General features: G+C 44.4%; 1 protein-coding gene across 3 annotated transcripts in view; it reads left to right on the top strand.

Moving 5' to 3' along the window:
* CIAO1 (cytosolic iron-sulfur assembly component 1) overlaps window positions 1-16,647 on the top strand; it is a 184,555-nt gene that overhangs the window by 103,033 nt on the left and 64,875 nt on the right. For all 3 annotated transcript variants that reach the window (XM_069214416.1, XM_069214417.1, XM_069214418.1), the window contains one exon: window positions 15,185-15,273. In XM_069214416.1, coding sequence (XP_069070517.1) covers window positions 15,185-15,273 — 89 coding nt within the window. The remainder of the gene's footprint in view (window positions 1-15,184; window positions 15,274-16,647) is intronic.

The raw sequence follows: 16,647 nt of genomic DNA, 5'->3' as shown, positions 1-16,647 counted from the left end.
GTTCTTGTTTACAATTCCAGCATATCTTGGACTCAGTTCAGTCCATCAATCAAACAGGATTTGTAAAGCATGACTAATCACTCTTGAGGGTATCCAGGCACTTGTAGGTCTCAGTGGCTCATTCGAATAGACAAGTCTTGAGGGCTTTCAGTGATTAGGGACAAGAGGTGATGGTCCAGAGATATGTGGGGAAGGGTGTTCCAGGTTTTTGCTGCTACGTGGGAGAAGGCATGTCCTGCACTTCTGCTTCGATGGATGCATGGAATGTGGGTAAGCGATATGGAGGCAGAGCGTAGGCTTATTGGTTGGTGGAAAGTCAGGTGGTGGTTAATGTAAGCGGGTCCTTGGTTGCGTAGAGCTTTGTGTGTGCGGGTCAGCAGTTTTAATATGCACCTCATCTGCACAGGGTACCAGTGGAGTTGCCTGAGATGTGGTGTGATGTGGGATTGTCGAGGATGAGTCTGGCTACGGAATATGTATGGTCTGAAGTCTTTGTAGGAGTTGTGAGGCGATTCCTACATAGAGGACGTTGCCATAGTCTAGTCGACTTGTGATGAGGGCCTGTGTCACAGTGCGTCTTGTATGTGGGGGTAGCCACTTGAATATCTTACTTGGCATGCACAGAGTAAAGAAGCAGGTGGGGGCGACAGTGTTAATCTATGATTCCATAGTGAGCCTGCTGTCAGTGATGATTCCAAGGTTTTCTGGCGTGTTCAGGGGAAGTGGTTGTGGGTCCTATTTCTAAAGGCTACCTGGAGTCGTTCCATGTGTTGCTGCTCTTGCCGAATATCAGAAATTCAGTTTTGTCTGTGTTTAGCCACAAGCAGTTTTTTCATCCAGTCAGTGACACTTGTCATGCATTTGTAGAAGTTGGTTTTGGTGGTGATGGAGTCGTCGTTGAGCGAGAGGATGAGTTGGGTGTCGTCTGCGTAGGAGATTATGTTGAGGACGTGGGGTGTGACAATGCTGGCTAGCAGGGTCATATATGTGTTAAAAAACATGGGGCTGAGGGCTGAGGGCTGGTCCTTGGGAGGCCCTGCAGATGATGTATTTTGGTTCAGAGGTGAATCTGTATTTTGGATATGGTATCGAAGGCAGTTAGTTTAAGCTTAACCAATCTGCACAGGGTCCAGTAGGTTAAAGTGTAAAGAATTATGATTGAGCCAGGGAGAATTAAATCGTATGTTGCAGAGCATTAAAGGCTATCTTGGCCCATATTACCTTGTCCGGAGGAGACCTATCCAGTGTTTTTCCACTTAGAAGGGTAGTATCTCCCACACTTGTTCTTGTAACTGGTCTAAAAATTAACTTACCAAATGAGTTTCAATACCATCTTAAACATTCTACAACTACTATTTATGTGGTATTTCTATAGCACGTACCTAGCCAAAAGGTAGTGGAGAACTGTACATGGTTAGTACCCAATGCTTTGTGATATAGTGTTCTTTAAAGAGGTGAGTCTTCAACTCTTTCTTAAATTGGAGCAGCATTGGGGCGGTCCTTATTGATAGGATGATGTTGCAGATCCTGTGTGCATAGATGAACATGTCCTTATGTCCTTTTCTTCCCTTTTGCACTTCTTGTCTGCAGTCTGATGATGTCATGGCTTAGGGTGTGCTGAGATCCATATAACTGAGTCAAGATCATCTCTTCTAGGGATGGTTCTGCTCTGTGGATTTTCTTGTCTTAGAAAATTAGTAATACCAGCAGAAAAAGAATGGAACGTGCATGGACTATGGCCTATTTATCTCTAGATTGAATACACTATAAAATACTCAAGCCTATAAAAATTTACTGAAAATGGCACACCTGGCCATTTACTTCTCTAGATTTATGGTAGCTTATAATATGTAGAAGTTCGTTTTTGGTAGCATTCAAGAATGTTCTAATCCATCTTCTGATAATCCTTCTATACCTCCTTCTCAAGTGAATGTGACACCCTCCTTTTTTATGGATATAGTTAATGACATACACTGGGTGTCAGAGCATGCCCCACCATCCCTTAGATTTATTTTCCTGTTTGATAATTTCTTGCTCTACTCTCTGTTGTCTATATAGTTAGTTGGGTGAGCTGCCTGAGATCTCCACTTGACCCAATCCCGAATCATTGCCTAAAGACTTTTGAGATTAGCACCTCCCCCTTGCTCCGTCCATCTTTCTCTTTCCTTCAGTTCAAGCAGGCCTTGTAGAACCACTTTGGAAAAACCTGGGCTGAATCTGTCTTCTTCATCAACTTCAAGTCCATTTCTCTCCTACCAATGTCTACCAAAATGTAATGTACCTCCTCAAAACTGATAAAACTGATAACACCCTAGTTGACACAAAATACCACCCTTCTCCACACCACAGTATGTAGCCTCTCCTGGTGGGTGTTCTCCATGATTTTCATTTCATCTCTGATGACAATAATTTCAGTGCCTTCATTTGGCTTCACTTATCAGCATTTAACACCATCGACCAACCCATCCTCTTTGACTGACTTCACAGCTGACGGCATTCAGACATCAACTATGCTCCTGTTTTCAGTCCTTCCTTCATAAAATCTCCTTTGATTCTCTCATTATTCTGCATTGTCTTCTTATCTCTTCAACATTTATGTTGAGCCTTTGTCAAGGCTCAGCTGATCGCTCAGTCCCCCTCTTTTAAATGTATGCTAGTAATACCCAGATCCTCTTATATGTTGATGGCTCAGAGTATCTGGACTTCTTCTTTAGGTAATGAATGAGAGAAGTCCGCTCATGGATGGCCTTACAGTGATTCAAACTGAATGCTATGAAAACAGAAGTTATGCTGGTGGGAAGAAAGAAGGGTTATAGTCTTTCTGTTTTTGTCCTCCAGATTGGATGATTAAAAATGTACGCTTTACCTTTTCCACAGACTATCAGCTAGCCTTTCAAGTCAGTATCCTTACCTCAGTATGCTTCTCCTAGCTCAAAAGTGGAAAATCCTTTCTTACCTTAATCCTGATGGGAAGAAGACAGCAGTTGCTGCTGTAGTCTGTTCAGTACTCGGTTATGCGAATGCCCTGAATTTAGCAGTCCCAAGAGTTCACGTAAAATAATTCTATTGATTCACTATGCTACGACTATAACGATGACTCTCTCTTCCAAGTTCTGTCACACCTTTGTGCCTTTGTGTTTTGGTCAGAATACAATTAAAGGTTTTTTGCAGGGTGTCGATTGAGTAAAAACATTTCTAGCTAATGCGACATAGAATTTTCAATTCTATGAAGGACATGGAGGCAACGATTATGCTTCTCTTATCATTACTCCAAACATACAGTAGCCAATTAAAATGTTTCAACATTATGGAAATTAAAAACATTATATATATCACGTAACCAGTGTATGACATCACACTTCTCATCCAGTCAAGTCTCATTGCAACCTATATAACTTGCTGCCACCATCTTTATTCCTCTTTCATTGTGATCGTTCAGCAATTAATTCTCACTTAACCAAGCAGTCCACGTGAAACCTTCCAGAACTGTAAAAAAATCCTCCAAAGATCCATCCCCATTCCTTCAGAAACAACAACTCCAAACAAAACCATTGAACTCAAATGGAATTCGGAATTCTGACTTCAGAGATCATCCGAACCTCGGAAAAAGAAATCATCACATAATACCATTCCACATCGTCTATCCTAATCAAGTAATAAGGATGGGTTATATCAACATCTGAATTCGATAACGGCATCAAACAGTGTAAAGAAACAATGATCTTACATAATATGCTTTTCACCATTATCATAATATACATTTGAGTGGGATAATCCTCGCCTCCATGTCCTTAATAGAATTTAAAATTCTTTGTTGAGTTAGCTAGAAAATGTTTTATTCTATGTCAGGACCGGAGGCTTTAGATTAAAGCTGTCCCACAACTACAGACGTCAAATCCACAATGGGTTTGTGATAAAACATTTTAAAAGTAGAGCCGAAGAACCAGTTAGCAGCTGATATTATGTCTTCCAAGCGAGAGCCTGATGCAGAAGATTTGGATGCCATAGCCCCCCTTGTAGAATGGGCTCCAAAATGTGAAGTGTCAATGTCTGCTTCAGTCAACAACCGTTTAACCCACCTTGCTAAAGTGGCGGAAGTGACTGGCCTGAAGGGTTTCTGTATTGAAGTCAGTAACTGACCCCCCGGAGTTTGACAAAACTCTCAAGTACGGTCTTCATATGCTTTTAAGCATTTAAGTTTGTGATTATCAGGAAATGCAGGGTAAGTGACACAGCAAGAATTAGTTTTAGTTCTGTTAGGAATATGAAAAAGTATCCCCGTAGGGGAAAATATCCTACTTGTTAAATCCAATACCTGTACATCAGAGATGGGTCTGCAAGACATAAGACATAGGAGAACAGTAAGTTTTGCGGATAGTTGTTTCTGTGAAAGATCATCATTATCCCATCAGGATTGGATGAAACAAAGAACCACATCAGTGTCCCATAACTCAGAATATTTTGGTTTCGGAGGTTGGATCACATTGATTCCTTTCAGCAATTTACAGACTAGATGATGTTCACCCACTGGTTTACCAGCTATAGGATAATGGCCCACTGAGATGGCCAATCTAAAGTTTTTAGTAGATCTGTATTCTAGATCCAGGTCTGCTAAAAAAGAAAGGAAATTCACTATGAGAGGAAGGTCTGCAAACAGGGGATCCACTTGCCTCTCGTTGCACCAACAAACCCATCGCCACCAGGCTGAAGCATAACGTTTGTGATGCCAGGGGCCTAGGATTTTTTAAGGTAGAAAAAAAATGTGTCTGAAAGACCTGGCATTTACCATTGTCTCCTGAAACCCTCCAGGCCATCAGGATGAGTTGTTTTGACAGAATTAGAGGGTGGGATTGTCCTAAGGGATCTGTGAGAAGGTCCTGGAAGACTGGAATCCGAATCAGGCTATGACAGGTCATCTCCAATAAGAGGGGGGGGACCAAGGCTGATTGTCCACCAGGGAGTCACTAGAATAAATTTGGCTGATTGCCGTCTCACCTGGGCGACGACTCGTGGAATCATGAGAAATGGAGGAAAGGCATAATGGAGATTCCCGTAGGAATCCTGGAGGAATGCATCCGAGTTCCTCGCCATGGGGTACGGCCTCCAACTGAAGAACGTCGTAAGTTGAGTATTCAGATGTGACGCAAACAGGTCTATCGCACAAGGACTCCAAAGGTTGTTGATTTGAAGAAAAATTGAGGGATGTAGTCTCAAGTCACTGGAATCTTTCAGAAAGTGGAAATTCCAGTCTGCAATCACATTCATTCTGCCCGAAAGATATTCCGCAGTCACAGATATCTTGTTCTGGAGACAAAAGTTTTTGTCAATCTCCGCTACGGAGCTTGATTTGGTGCCTCCCCGTTTGTTGATATATCTTACCACGGGGATATTGTGCATCTACAGAAGGATACAACATTGGGATTTGAGAGGAGACAAAGTCCAAATCGCAAATTATCCAGCCAGAAGCTCCAAATAATTTATGTGTAAGTGAAGTTCCACTGGGGACCATTGGCCTCACATAGAGATCTGTCCACATCTCGCTCCCCAGCCACACTTACTCACATCTGACTCAATCACTATGTCTGGGGTGCAACCAAAATTGGCTTTGCCATTCCTGGCTTCCATGTTGTCCAACCACCAAGAAATATCTGTCCGGGCTTCCACGGATAGGGTTATTTTCTCCACATATGACAAGCCCTTCTGCAGATGAAACGTTTTGAGAAGTTGAAGGGCCCGATAATGAAGTGGGCCCAGAAAAAACACCTGGGTGAAGGAGGCTAAGGGTCCTACAAGCCAGCCAGGGATCTCTAAGACACCGTTGAAGATGAAAGGGTCTGTCTCAAATCCCTCATGATCGAAATGATATGAGGCGGGAGTTGTAAAATCGCTTGACCTGAGTCTACTCTGAAACCCAAGAATTCCGTCTGAGCCAGAATCAGACAAGACTTTGGGGCATTGATTATGAATCCTAGCTCCTGAATCAATTTGGTCACCCAATATAAATGACGTTTAACTGCGTCCCGACTCTGGGCCATAATGAGCATGTCATCCAGATAAATAACAAGGTGTATGCCCTGTAGAGCTTCTACTACAGGTTTCATCAACTTGGGGAATCACCAGGGGGCTGAGGACATCCCGAACGGAAGTGTGGCAAATTTGTACCACTGGTCTCTCCAGCAGAATTAGAGGAAGCTTCTATGAGGAGAGAACATAGGAATCAAAAGGTAGGCATCTTCTAGATCCAAGCTCACTAACCGATTGTTGACCTGAAGAAGGTCCCTGAGAAGGTGGATACCTTCCATTTTAAAATGATGATATGTCACCCAACTATAAAAAGTTTTTAGATTGAGACCTAAATGAGAACCCCCTCCTTTTTTCTGCACCAGAAAAATAGTGTTGACGAATCCCTTGGGGTGAGGGAATGTCTGCACTATTGCTTCTTTACACAGAAGTTCCCGAATTTCATTGAAGATGAAAGACATCTCTTGTCTGGAAAAAGACAGGGCTGTGGCAGACACTTTCTGAATAGGATTGAATAGAATAACATCTGAGTCCCCAGGGACTTGAAAGTCTTTGACGAGGGTTGCCATATCCAGAATTGTTATGAGTGGACCTGTTAAGTCCAACACCTTATCCTGGCATCCTCTCCAAGCCCCATATATGCCCTTTTTGGGATCTTTGGCATACTTGCGCATAAACACCACCATTCTCTGGTCAGTTTCTGGAGTTTCCGCTACCCAGCCTTGTAGCGATGGGCACGGGCGTTCAGTGCAGAGTTTCGCTCAAACCTCCTTTTCAAAACCTTTGCAGAGGCATGACTGCACATAGTCTGCTACCTCCATTGAAGGGCACCATTCAACTGATCTAGGGTGGAGGATGGAATCCGGGTCAAAATCCAAGAGACTGTCTGACTGAGGGTGGGGTTTTTCAAAATGAGTTTTATGACTGTGTTTCGCCAGAATCGGAGGGGATGCCTCCCCGGCGAAGTTGAGGAAGCCAGGGATTCTGCATCATCTTGCGTCACCTCAGAGGGTTGAGATGATGTAGAGGCACCTGGGGTTCCTACAACCCCATAAGCATGATCAATTAGGGGTTCTTATTTAGCCACATTATGAAGAGTTAAGGTGTGTGGCCAAGCTTGGTCGACCCCTGGAGGTTCAGCAAGTTGCTAATTTGACGCCAAACCTTGAGCCCTACGCTCTCTGTCCCTGCGGGCAAAATTTGTCAGTGGGCGCCGAAAGTATGGCATTGTGACTGCCAAGGCTTTGTTGACTGAATCCTGCACGGAGTTATTAATTGCTTTCACCAAGCGCTCCCCGAATTTGATGTCAGAGGGATCTTTATATTCATAAAAGCTACCAGCCTGTCCGTGGAGCCATCATATTGTGTGTAGTCTGCCATTTTTTTAAATTTCATTTATAGCACTATGGCAGTTATTGAGGTGAAGGTATTTTGGGGGGGGGGGGGGGGAGTCGCAGGTATCCCCAAGCAGGCATGTGGCAGTAAGCTTGATATTCAAGCCTGCTCACAAGAAAGGGCCCACTGTTGCAGTCCATTTCAGGCAGACTGGAGGAAGGGTGCCTGACCCCCTCGCTCAGTGCTCGTGTGAATTGTTTTAAATCCTCACATGGTGTAGATGAGGAGTAAAGGTGACGAGCGCGGGGCTCTTGCGGTTTGAGTAGAGCGCTTCCACCTTGCACGTACCACTCTTGGCTCCCTCCAGATGGCTGTATACAATGCCAGGCCTGATAACCTTGGCGAGGTTCTTCTTATCAGGAGTCAGAAGTCCCCGACGTAATTTCCCCCTCCCAACCACAACTTTAGCGCTGTGCCATGGAGAGGACAAACATGCACCACACGCACTTACTGATTGCTTGGTTGTTTACATTTCGCAAGCATACACAGGGAGGAGCGCAGATGAAGCGTATCCGGTTTAACACAATTGGCATATAATAAAAGCATTGCACTTTCCTAAAGCAAAGAAAGAGGAATCAAGATGGCGCCAGGAAGAAGGGGCGTAGCTTCAGGGAGGATGTTATGGATGTTACACCCCCCCCCCCCCCCCAGTTAATAAATGTATCTTCTGATGAATGGACAAAAAGACTCTCTCTCGCTCTCATCTGTTTCTAAAGTCCTAAAAACTGTTGATTAAAATGTTTGATTATTTTACAAAATATTGTGTTTCTCTCACTTAGTTCTCCTACCAATCAGCGTTCTTCTCTCTTTCCACTGCCCCTTAAGCCCCTTTTATACACCCTGCTTGTCCCAGAATATGTTTTTAACATTATATGCCAGTGTGATTGTCAGGAAATCTGAAGCTTACACCGCCCCCCCAATCTTAATGACCACTCTACGCCCCTGGCAGCAAGTTATATAGGCTGCATAGAGACATGATTGGACAAGGAGTGTGATGTCATACACTGGTTATGTGATATGTAGTATGTTTTTCATTTCCATAATGTTGAAACATTTTAATTGGCTGCTATATGTTTTCAGTAAAGATAAGAGAAGCATAATCTGAAGCAGTCCTGACATAGAATTCTGCCCTCATGTTTGAAACAGGCTTTCTTTCTCCCTCTCCCTCTCATGATCTACACTTCCAGAATGCCAGAACTGAGCTTGCTGATGGTTTCCAGCTTCTGTTGCAAGCGATTAGGGGGAGGGGAATGTTTTTTTTAGGTCAAGCGTGCAAGCGCTCTGGTCTGTTGTAATCTATCTGTGGACTTTTAACCATGCCCACCACACGCCCATCACTATCACTCGTTTGTGGGCTTGGCTTTCAAAAATCCTTTGTTATTATCGGTAAATGCTTTACCTTTGTCCCTCCTTGGGGCAGTTTTGCTACCGCCTTAGCCATCGATCCTGTTACATGGATAATTGCACTTTTGCCGATACGTTTGACTGCAAGGGAACTTCTTTTTCCTTTTGTGTCTCTCCATCACGCCCATGCTCATGGCGGCTGTGGTGCTTTGAGTCAGCTCGCTTATGTCAACTGTTTTACGTTTCGTTTTCAATTTATGTGGCAAGAAAAGTTCAATAGGAATTTACAACACTAATAGCTCAAACTCGACCAAACGCAAGACCTGTTGCATTGCAAATGCTTGTTCTGTTTTCCCACTGACCCTTTGTGGAACACTGTTCCACCCTATCTGAAATATAGAAGCTGTAAGCACCTGGACATTTATTAAATTTCTGGTTTAGTTCTCAGTTGTGGCCGAGGCTCCCTTTAATCCCCCCTAAATGCTTTGAAACCATTAAGCGTACATACGAATACAAGTATAAATGATCTTAACCTTAAGAATTGCTTTCCCTTTATACTCACTAACAAATGCAGCGGTGCAGTTGAGAATGCATTGATGCAGTTGAGAATGCATTGATTTGTTGAATTAAAGTGTGATACCAAACCCTACCGCCAGGTTTAAATAAAGTGATTTGAAAACAGTAGTTGTACAAAAAGTATGCAAGCGTTAAAGGGGGGGGGTTTCAATGTAGAGAAAATAAACCAATAGGAATTTTGTTTTGTTTGATGATGCCAGTTTGGGTTTTGAGACATTGTGACAATAGTCACAGGATGGCCCTATTAAGAGTCCTAGGTTTAAATTTGTACACAAAATATATATTAGGTATTTATGAAGTTGATTATTTCACATTTTTCAGTTTTTCTTACTTTGATGGAAATGAAATGCGTTTTGTAGGAAATGTTGATTAACTAAGATTCCTGAAAGTTGGAAGCATTCTCTTGTATTATTTTACTCTACTGAGCTATTAAGAGTCTTCATTAAAGTGGGTTTCAATGTCCCAGCAGACAGTGGGTACAATGAGTAATTATACTGATACACACAGGCTTTTGCAACAGATACAACTTTAGATGTAACGATATCACTGTTACTGATAAAAAGAGTAGTGTCCACGTTACCGTGCTGGAACAGCTGAACTCCATTTCTGAAACATGTGACACTTGCATAAATCTCTTGCTTGGCCATTCGTAAAGCCTGCAGTTGCAAATAGCACGCCAGTGTTTCCTTGCTGCGTTTATATCACCGAAAGGATTTGGCATGAATGAATGTTGCTAGCAATAGTTGTTAACCAAAAGCTAGAAAAGGCTTGTGTCTAGTAGGTGGAGCCATCTCTTCTGTGAACCGAGTCTGTACCCACGATCCATAAGCAAGCATTGGCAAAGCCAATAGGTCTCACCTATGTGAGAACTATTGGCTTTGCCCGTGTCTTTGAGCTATGTTGTGGAGCAGAGTGGCTGCTGTGCAGAATGGTTAAAAGATATTTAAAAAGTGCTATACAAGTAATTTTAAAAACCCACTATGACGCAGGAAAGTGAAAAGGTGCTTATAGTGCTATGTTTTAAAACTTTTAGCCATGCTGCATTCCTACTCATGCAACAGGCGAAGGCTGATCAAAACTTGATCATCGTGACAACTGCAAAGGGGCCCACGTTGCAAACTGAAATAATTGCTGCTCATATATGACATTGGAAGGAAAACTATTTTTTTTTCTGGAACAGGTCCCTTCAAATGACATGCAGTTCCTGCCATCGAATTACAACGAGCAGCACGACAATGACCATGCCAGGAGTGACAGCCTGTTCAACAGTATGCAGGGCAGGGGTCATACCAAGGGCATCTTCCCTCATTCACGTCACAGAGCTGCTCCCTCCCGCTGAAAGCAAGTTAACAGTGGAGCAGGGAACAGCTTCACAACAGGGACTTCTCCCAACACCAGCTGAGCTTCACATGTGATGGTTTGAACAAATGATGTGCTAGCGGCCTGTACTGTGTTCATTTGGGGTTAGACAGGAAAATGCCTGCTCAAACCTCTGATTAACTAAGCTTCCTGAAAGTTGGAGGCATTCTCTTGTATTATTTTACTCTACTGAGCTATTAAGAGTCTTCATTAAGGTGGGTTTCAATGTCCCAGCAGACAGTGGGTACAATGAGTAATTATACTGATACACACATACATACACATACATACATACATACACAATCTGTATGACTTGCTCGCCGCTGACATCAAACCTATGTAGGTGGCGACGGGGAAGCAGGTGCCGAGTAGAGAGAAGGGACGTTTTGGAATGCAAGGGAGAGGGAGGAGGGCACCACTGAGCAGTCAGGGAAGGGCAGTGCGGGGGCTGTAGAGGAGAGCAGTGAAGAGGCTGAGAAAGAAGGGAAGGCGTTGTTTACGACGGAGAGCAGAGAAGAGGAGTAGTTAGAGTGAGAGCAGTGGAGGGGGCAGGGGTGATACAGACATTTGTAAAGAAAGAGGGGCATAGTGCCTGGGGAAGGGGTAACGCAGGGGTGAAGGGAGGCGCTGAAAAAGGCAAGAAATCACGGGCGAGGCGGGGGGGGGAAATGCAGAGACTGGGGGCAGAGAATTGGGGGTAGAGCAGTTGAGAGGAAGAGAGTGGCGGATGCTTGGGAAGAGCACTCTGGAAGCGGTGATCAAGAGATGTTCTGAGGCTGCAGAGAAACTCATGAGGAGTGAACAATAAAAAAACAATAGTTTGTGGACAGTGGAACTACTTCAGGAGCTTCAAGATAACCGTGTGAAGCATTGGGGTATTGGGCTGTAGACAGAAGCAGACAGGAAGAAGAGTAGTGAGGAAAGTGAGGTGATGTGTTATGCTGGAGCAACAGTACATGGACCGGGAGTTCAGTGGCCAGATGTCTAGCTCTAGGCTGTCTCTCAAGAAGGTCCAGGATTGCATTTATTTGGGCCCCATGCATGGAGAAGATGGTACTGATGCTGTGGGTACTAAGCTCAGTTCACGTCAAGCAACCCCCACTGCAGAGATTCAGGGGGCCTCCATTATTTGTTGCTGTGACTGTTATTTTTCAGGTATTTGATTGTCTTAGCACATTTGTGGCCGCTGTCCAGAAGAATCAGTAGGTCGATTGCGCATATAGTGAAATGTGAAATTTGTATTAGTACTTTTGTTTTAAAAGTGCACAATCGACTCTGCAAAACAATTACAAACCCCTTTAGGACAAACGTACCTAGTGAATAAAACGACTTTTGTATTCAAAAAGTGCCTATTTAATATAAAAGTGCTTTGGCCACTTGGAAGAAAACACTTTGTGCCAAAAAATGAAACATCCGATCACCTGCATATCATGGTACGTCAGAGGTTTTGTTGTCAGCTTAATTACTCTAAAGATGTTGTCCTTGGTAATGTGGTGTGTTGGTTGCTTTTTAGGGTCCAGCCTGTGTTGCATGCGCATGCGTATCGTAGCAAGACGCTTTAGTTATTAGAAAAGGGCTCGGAGCCCTGTCGACGTCACGTTAGTGTGTTTGATTGGTTCGTGGGCTTGCCTAGTAAAATCTGCTTGCTTTCATTAGTGGAAGGCATGCATACGTCATGCCTTTTCCGGTGGTTAGCCCTCCTCGAGCGCAGCGACCAAGTACAGAAAACATGCGAGGCTCGCTGTTTTCTGTCGGATCGTGGACTACTTTTTCTCTATTTTCTTAGCGCTATTTCGCTTGCCAGAAGTCGAGTTCTTCACACAGTTAATTTCACTTTTTCGGGTTACGTACATAAAAGCACTTTTGCCGATAGATGAAAAGTCGGGTTAGGAGTTTACAACGCGATCAGCTCTAACATGAGCCAACGCGGGACCTGTTGCATTGCAAGTGCTTGTTTCTTGTTAGGGTTTAGCCTGCGAGTGTATGTGCTACAGTACTGTGCACAGTAAAGGGCTTGGAGCATGCCTGACGCTCACCATTTGATGGCTTGTGTAGCATTCTTCTTTACGGCCTCGTATTCGTCCACTTCAGGCCTGGCAACCTGGCAACATTTATGTTCCTCTCTGTGGCACAGGGACCAAATGCTGCGCCTGACGTGATCGAGGTACTATGTTGTTTTTAACTTCTAGTGCCGAGCAAACAGAAGGCTTGTGCCTGGCGAAAACGTGCCAAGCAGGACAAACAAAATTGCAAAGTTTTCTTTTTTTATAGCCAACTTTCTTTTATTTTGCCAATTCGTCTTTTCCCACTGTTCACTCATATTTTATTTTGTTGTTGCTCATGAGCGCTCTTCAGATGTTCAAAAGATGACAATTATCTTGTTCGAAATATTACAATGCAATATTGTTTCTTTTTTATGTGTAATTTATGCAATGATGCTTTAACACATAATCTTGCAGTACACCCCAATTCACCCCACTCCAACCTACCCCACTACAGTCAACCCCTCTTTATCTCACACATATCCACCCCACTCCAGTCCAAACCATTCACCCAAATCCAGTCCCCCCCACCCCACTCCAATCCTCCTAACTCACTCCAATCAAATCTGCAGCAATTTAATCGAAAACAATCTGCATCACTCTGAAATATACCCCACTCCAATCCAAAACAATCTGACCCACTCCACTCCACCTCACTCCAGTCTGCCCCACTTTAATCTAAAACAATCTACCCCCAATCCACCCACTCCCATCTGCCCCTTGCCAATCCAAAACAATCTGTTCCATTCGAATCCGCCCCACTCCAGTCTGCCCCACTCCAATCCAAAACAATACGGTCCACTTCACCTCAACCCCCAATCCAGTCCACTCCATCCCAATTCACCTGACTCCAGTCCACCCCACTCCCATATAATACACCCCTCATCAACCCAATCCACCCTAATACAATCTTCCCCACTTAGTCTGCCACACTACAATCCAAAATAAACTGCCCCACTCCAGTCTGCCCACTCCAATCTAAAGCAATCTGTCCCATGCCAATCCGCCCCACTCCAATCTACACCGTTCCTATCCAGAACAATCTGCCCCATTGCAATCTGCCCCACTTCAATCCAAAACAATCTGCCCCACTCCAATACAATCCACCTTATCCCAGTCCACCCCACTCAATCCCAGTTCACCCACCTCTAATCCACCCCACAACAATCCAGACCACCCCCACACCAATCCAATCCAACCCAGTCCAATCTAATCCACTCCAATCTGATATACCTCACCCCAACCCAATACAATCCACCCCACTCTAATCCAGTATACCCTACTCCAGTCCGATCCACCCCACTCCAGTCGATCTACCAACTCCAATCCATCCCACCTCAATCCAAACCAGTCCAGCCCATCCCACACCACTCCAGTCCATCCCACCCTACTGTAATCCAGTCCACCCACACCACCCCAGTCCACCTCACTCCGATACAATCCACATTAATCAACCCTACTCCAGCCCAATCCACTTCTCTCCAAACCACCGTAATCTACCTCATTTCAATCCAATCCACCCCTCTCCAATCAATCCACCCACACCAATCCAATCCAACCCACTCCAATCCAATCCAATCCAATCCACTTCAGTCCAGTCTACCCCACTGCAGTCCAGTCTACCCCACTCCAGTCAAATATACCCCAGTCCAGTCCAATGCACTCCAATCCACCCTAATCCCCCTAAGTCCAGTCCAGTCCACCCCACCCCTACCGAATCCACCCCAGTCCAATACATCACACTCAGTCCTATCCACCCTACCCTGATCCACCCTGCTCATTTCAATCCACCTCACTCAATCCAATCCACCTCACTTCAGTCCACTCCATACCACCTCAGTTAGATACACCCCCATCTGATCCAGCCCACTCCAGTCTACCCCACGCTAATCCAATCCACCTCACCTCATCTCAGTGCAGTCCACTCTATGCCAATCCACCCCAACCACAATCCACTCCACCCAATCCAACCCACCCCAGTCCAATCCACCCGCTCCAGTCCACCCCACCCCACCCCATTTCAATCCAATCCACACCACCCCAGTTAGATACAACCCAAACTGATCCACTGTCTGCCCACCCCAATCCAAAGCAATCTGCCACACTCCAATCTGCTCCACTCCAATTTGCCCCATTCCAATCCAAACAATCTGCCCCACTCCAATCCCAAACAACCCCTCCAGTCCAAAATAGTCTGCCCCACTCCAATGCAATCCACCCCCCACAACCCATTCCACCCAACACAGGCCCAATTATCCCCAAATCCAGTCCATCTCACTACAATCCAGTTCACACCCACACCAATCCAGTCCACCCCAAATAAATATCCAGGGTGATGTCCCAAAAATATTAGATATCAAGATCACAGGCAGTTCCATATACCTCTGCCCCTTTCTCTCTGAACTGTGCCCTGTCCTCTCTAATCTGTGCTTTATGCTCTTTTTCAGTGGATGAGGACGATGAATATGAGTGTGTCAGTGTCCTGAACTCCCACACACAAGATGTGAAGCATGTAATCTGGAATCCTCAGCAGGAGGTAAGGAGTGAGAAGACTGTAATGGGCTGCATCTGATGTACTTACTTTAAATCCTAGTCTTAATCCAGAGATTAAAAACCAGGCTCCTTAGTTATGCCTGCCAGAATATCACAGTTAAATCATCCATCAAAATGTAAACAACAGATTGTTAATTTGAGCAGTCGTCACTCAACTGAGCGGGAGTCCATCAGGTGAGAACCACAACTAGTGCACCTCCCTCAGGTTCACCAGTGTCCTGCTTGTCACAATTAATGCACATCTCTCAGGTAACCCTCTGTCCTAATTTTTACAAGTTCTACACCTCACTCAATTCATCGTACCCCTATTCTAATTAATAAAGCTTTCTCAGCTGACCCTTCCTGTCAAAACTAGAGTGCCTCCATCCGCTGAGTTTTATTCCTTAGCAACACGAATTAGCTCACTTCCTTTAGATGTAGTCACAATATCTCTAGCGCACCTCTGTTAAATATAACTCGTCTCGATGGTCATAAGTAATGGCTCTCCCTCAGATACACTGAGCCTTTTCTCTCAACTGAGATTGAGTGTCAACTTTTGGACCTCCCTCGGCGGCTGAGCCTTATTTCTGAGTTTCACAGTAGGACCATCTGTGAGTCTCGGACTTGTAGGTCACACATAGTGAAACTACCTCAGTTGAGTATGGACATCCAGCATGGTGCATGCATCTTCCTCATTTGCACTTGTGTCAAAATTAGTGAACCTCCCTCAGTTGTGTCCAAGCCGAGTGTCAACAGTAGTATTCTTCTCTCACCTGAGCCCAGGCTCAAAACCAACAGCATTTTACAACAGTGATTTTGGTGACCCTCACCATCCCTCACCCTTAGTGTTGTCCCTCTTCCTGGGAGTCTGTGTCTGCCTCTTTACAACCACAAAAGGACACTTTTTTTTCATCTTCATTATAGGCTTTATGACCCTGTCAAGCTGGGTGCAACCAGTCACTCTTTTGAATTATCACTCTACCCTTTATTGCTTGGGTGATGTCAGTAAGAATAGTTGTAATTGAACACTTACTGTATAGCTTAGTTCCCTAGTCTCCTAGTGGCCAATTTTGAGGTACATGCTATTGAAGTTCTGTATCCAGGGGTAGTGAAGGAAATCCACACAGCTCTAGTACCTGCAGTGACGCTATTTTGAACGTAGATTGTGAGAACAGTTTGCACCCCAACTGGTCTCTTGAAACATGTCTGGGGATACCAATTAGTGGAACACCAGCCTTCTATCTAGATTTGCCTTCAGTCTAGATTTGCAGTCCATACTTATCTTTTTATTTCATAATTGTTTATGGTCCGTTTAGGGCATTTTTGTGCCCCTATTCCTGGTTAATTGATTGGCCATAGGTTTGGTAAGACTATGGCC

Source organism: Pleurodeles waltl, chromosome 11, assembly GCF_031143425.1.
Source record: "Pleurodeles waltl isolate 20211129_DDA chromosome 11, aPleWal1.hap1.20221129, whole genome shotgun sequence".
Taxonomy (NCBI): domain Eukaryota; kingdom Metazoa; phylum Chordata; class Amphibia; order Caudata; family Salamandridae; genus Pleurodeles; species Pleurodeles waltl.
Note: the sequence above shows the minus strand (reverse complement) of the source record. Positions and strands in the feature narration are given on the sequence as shown.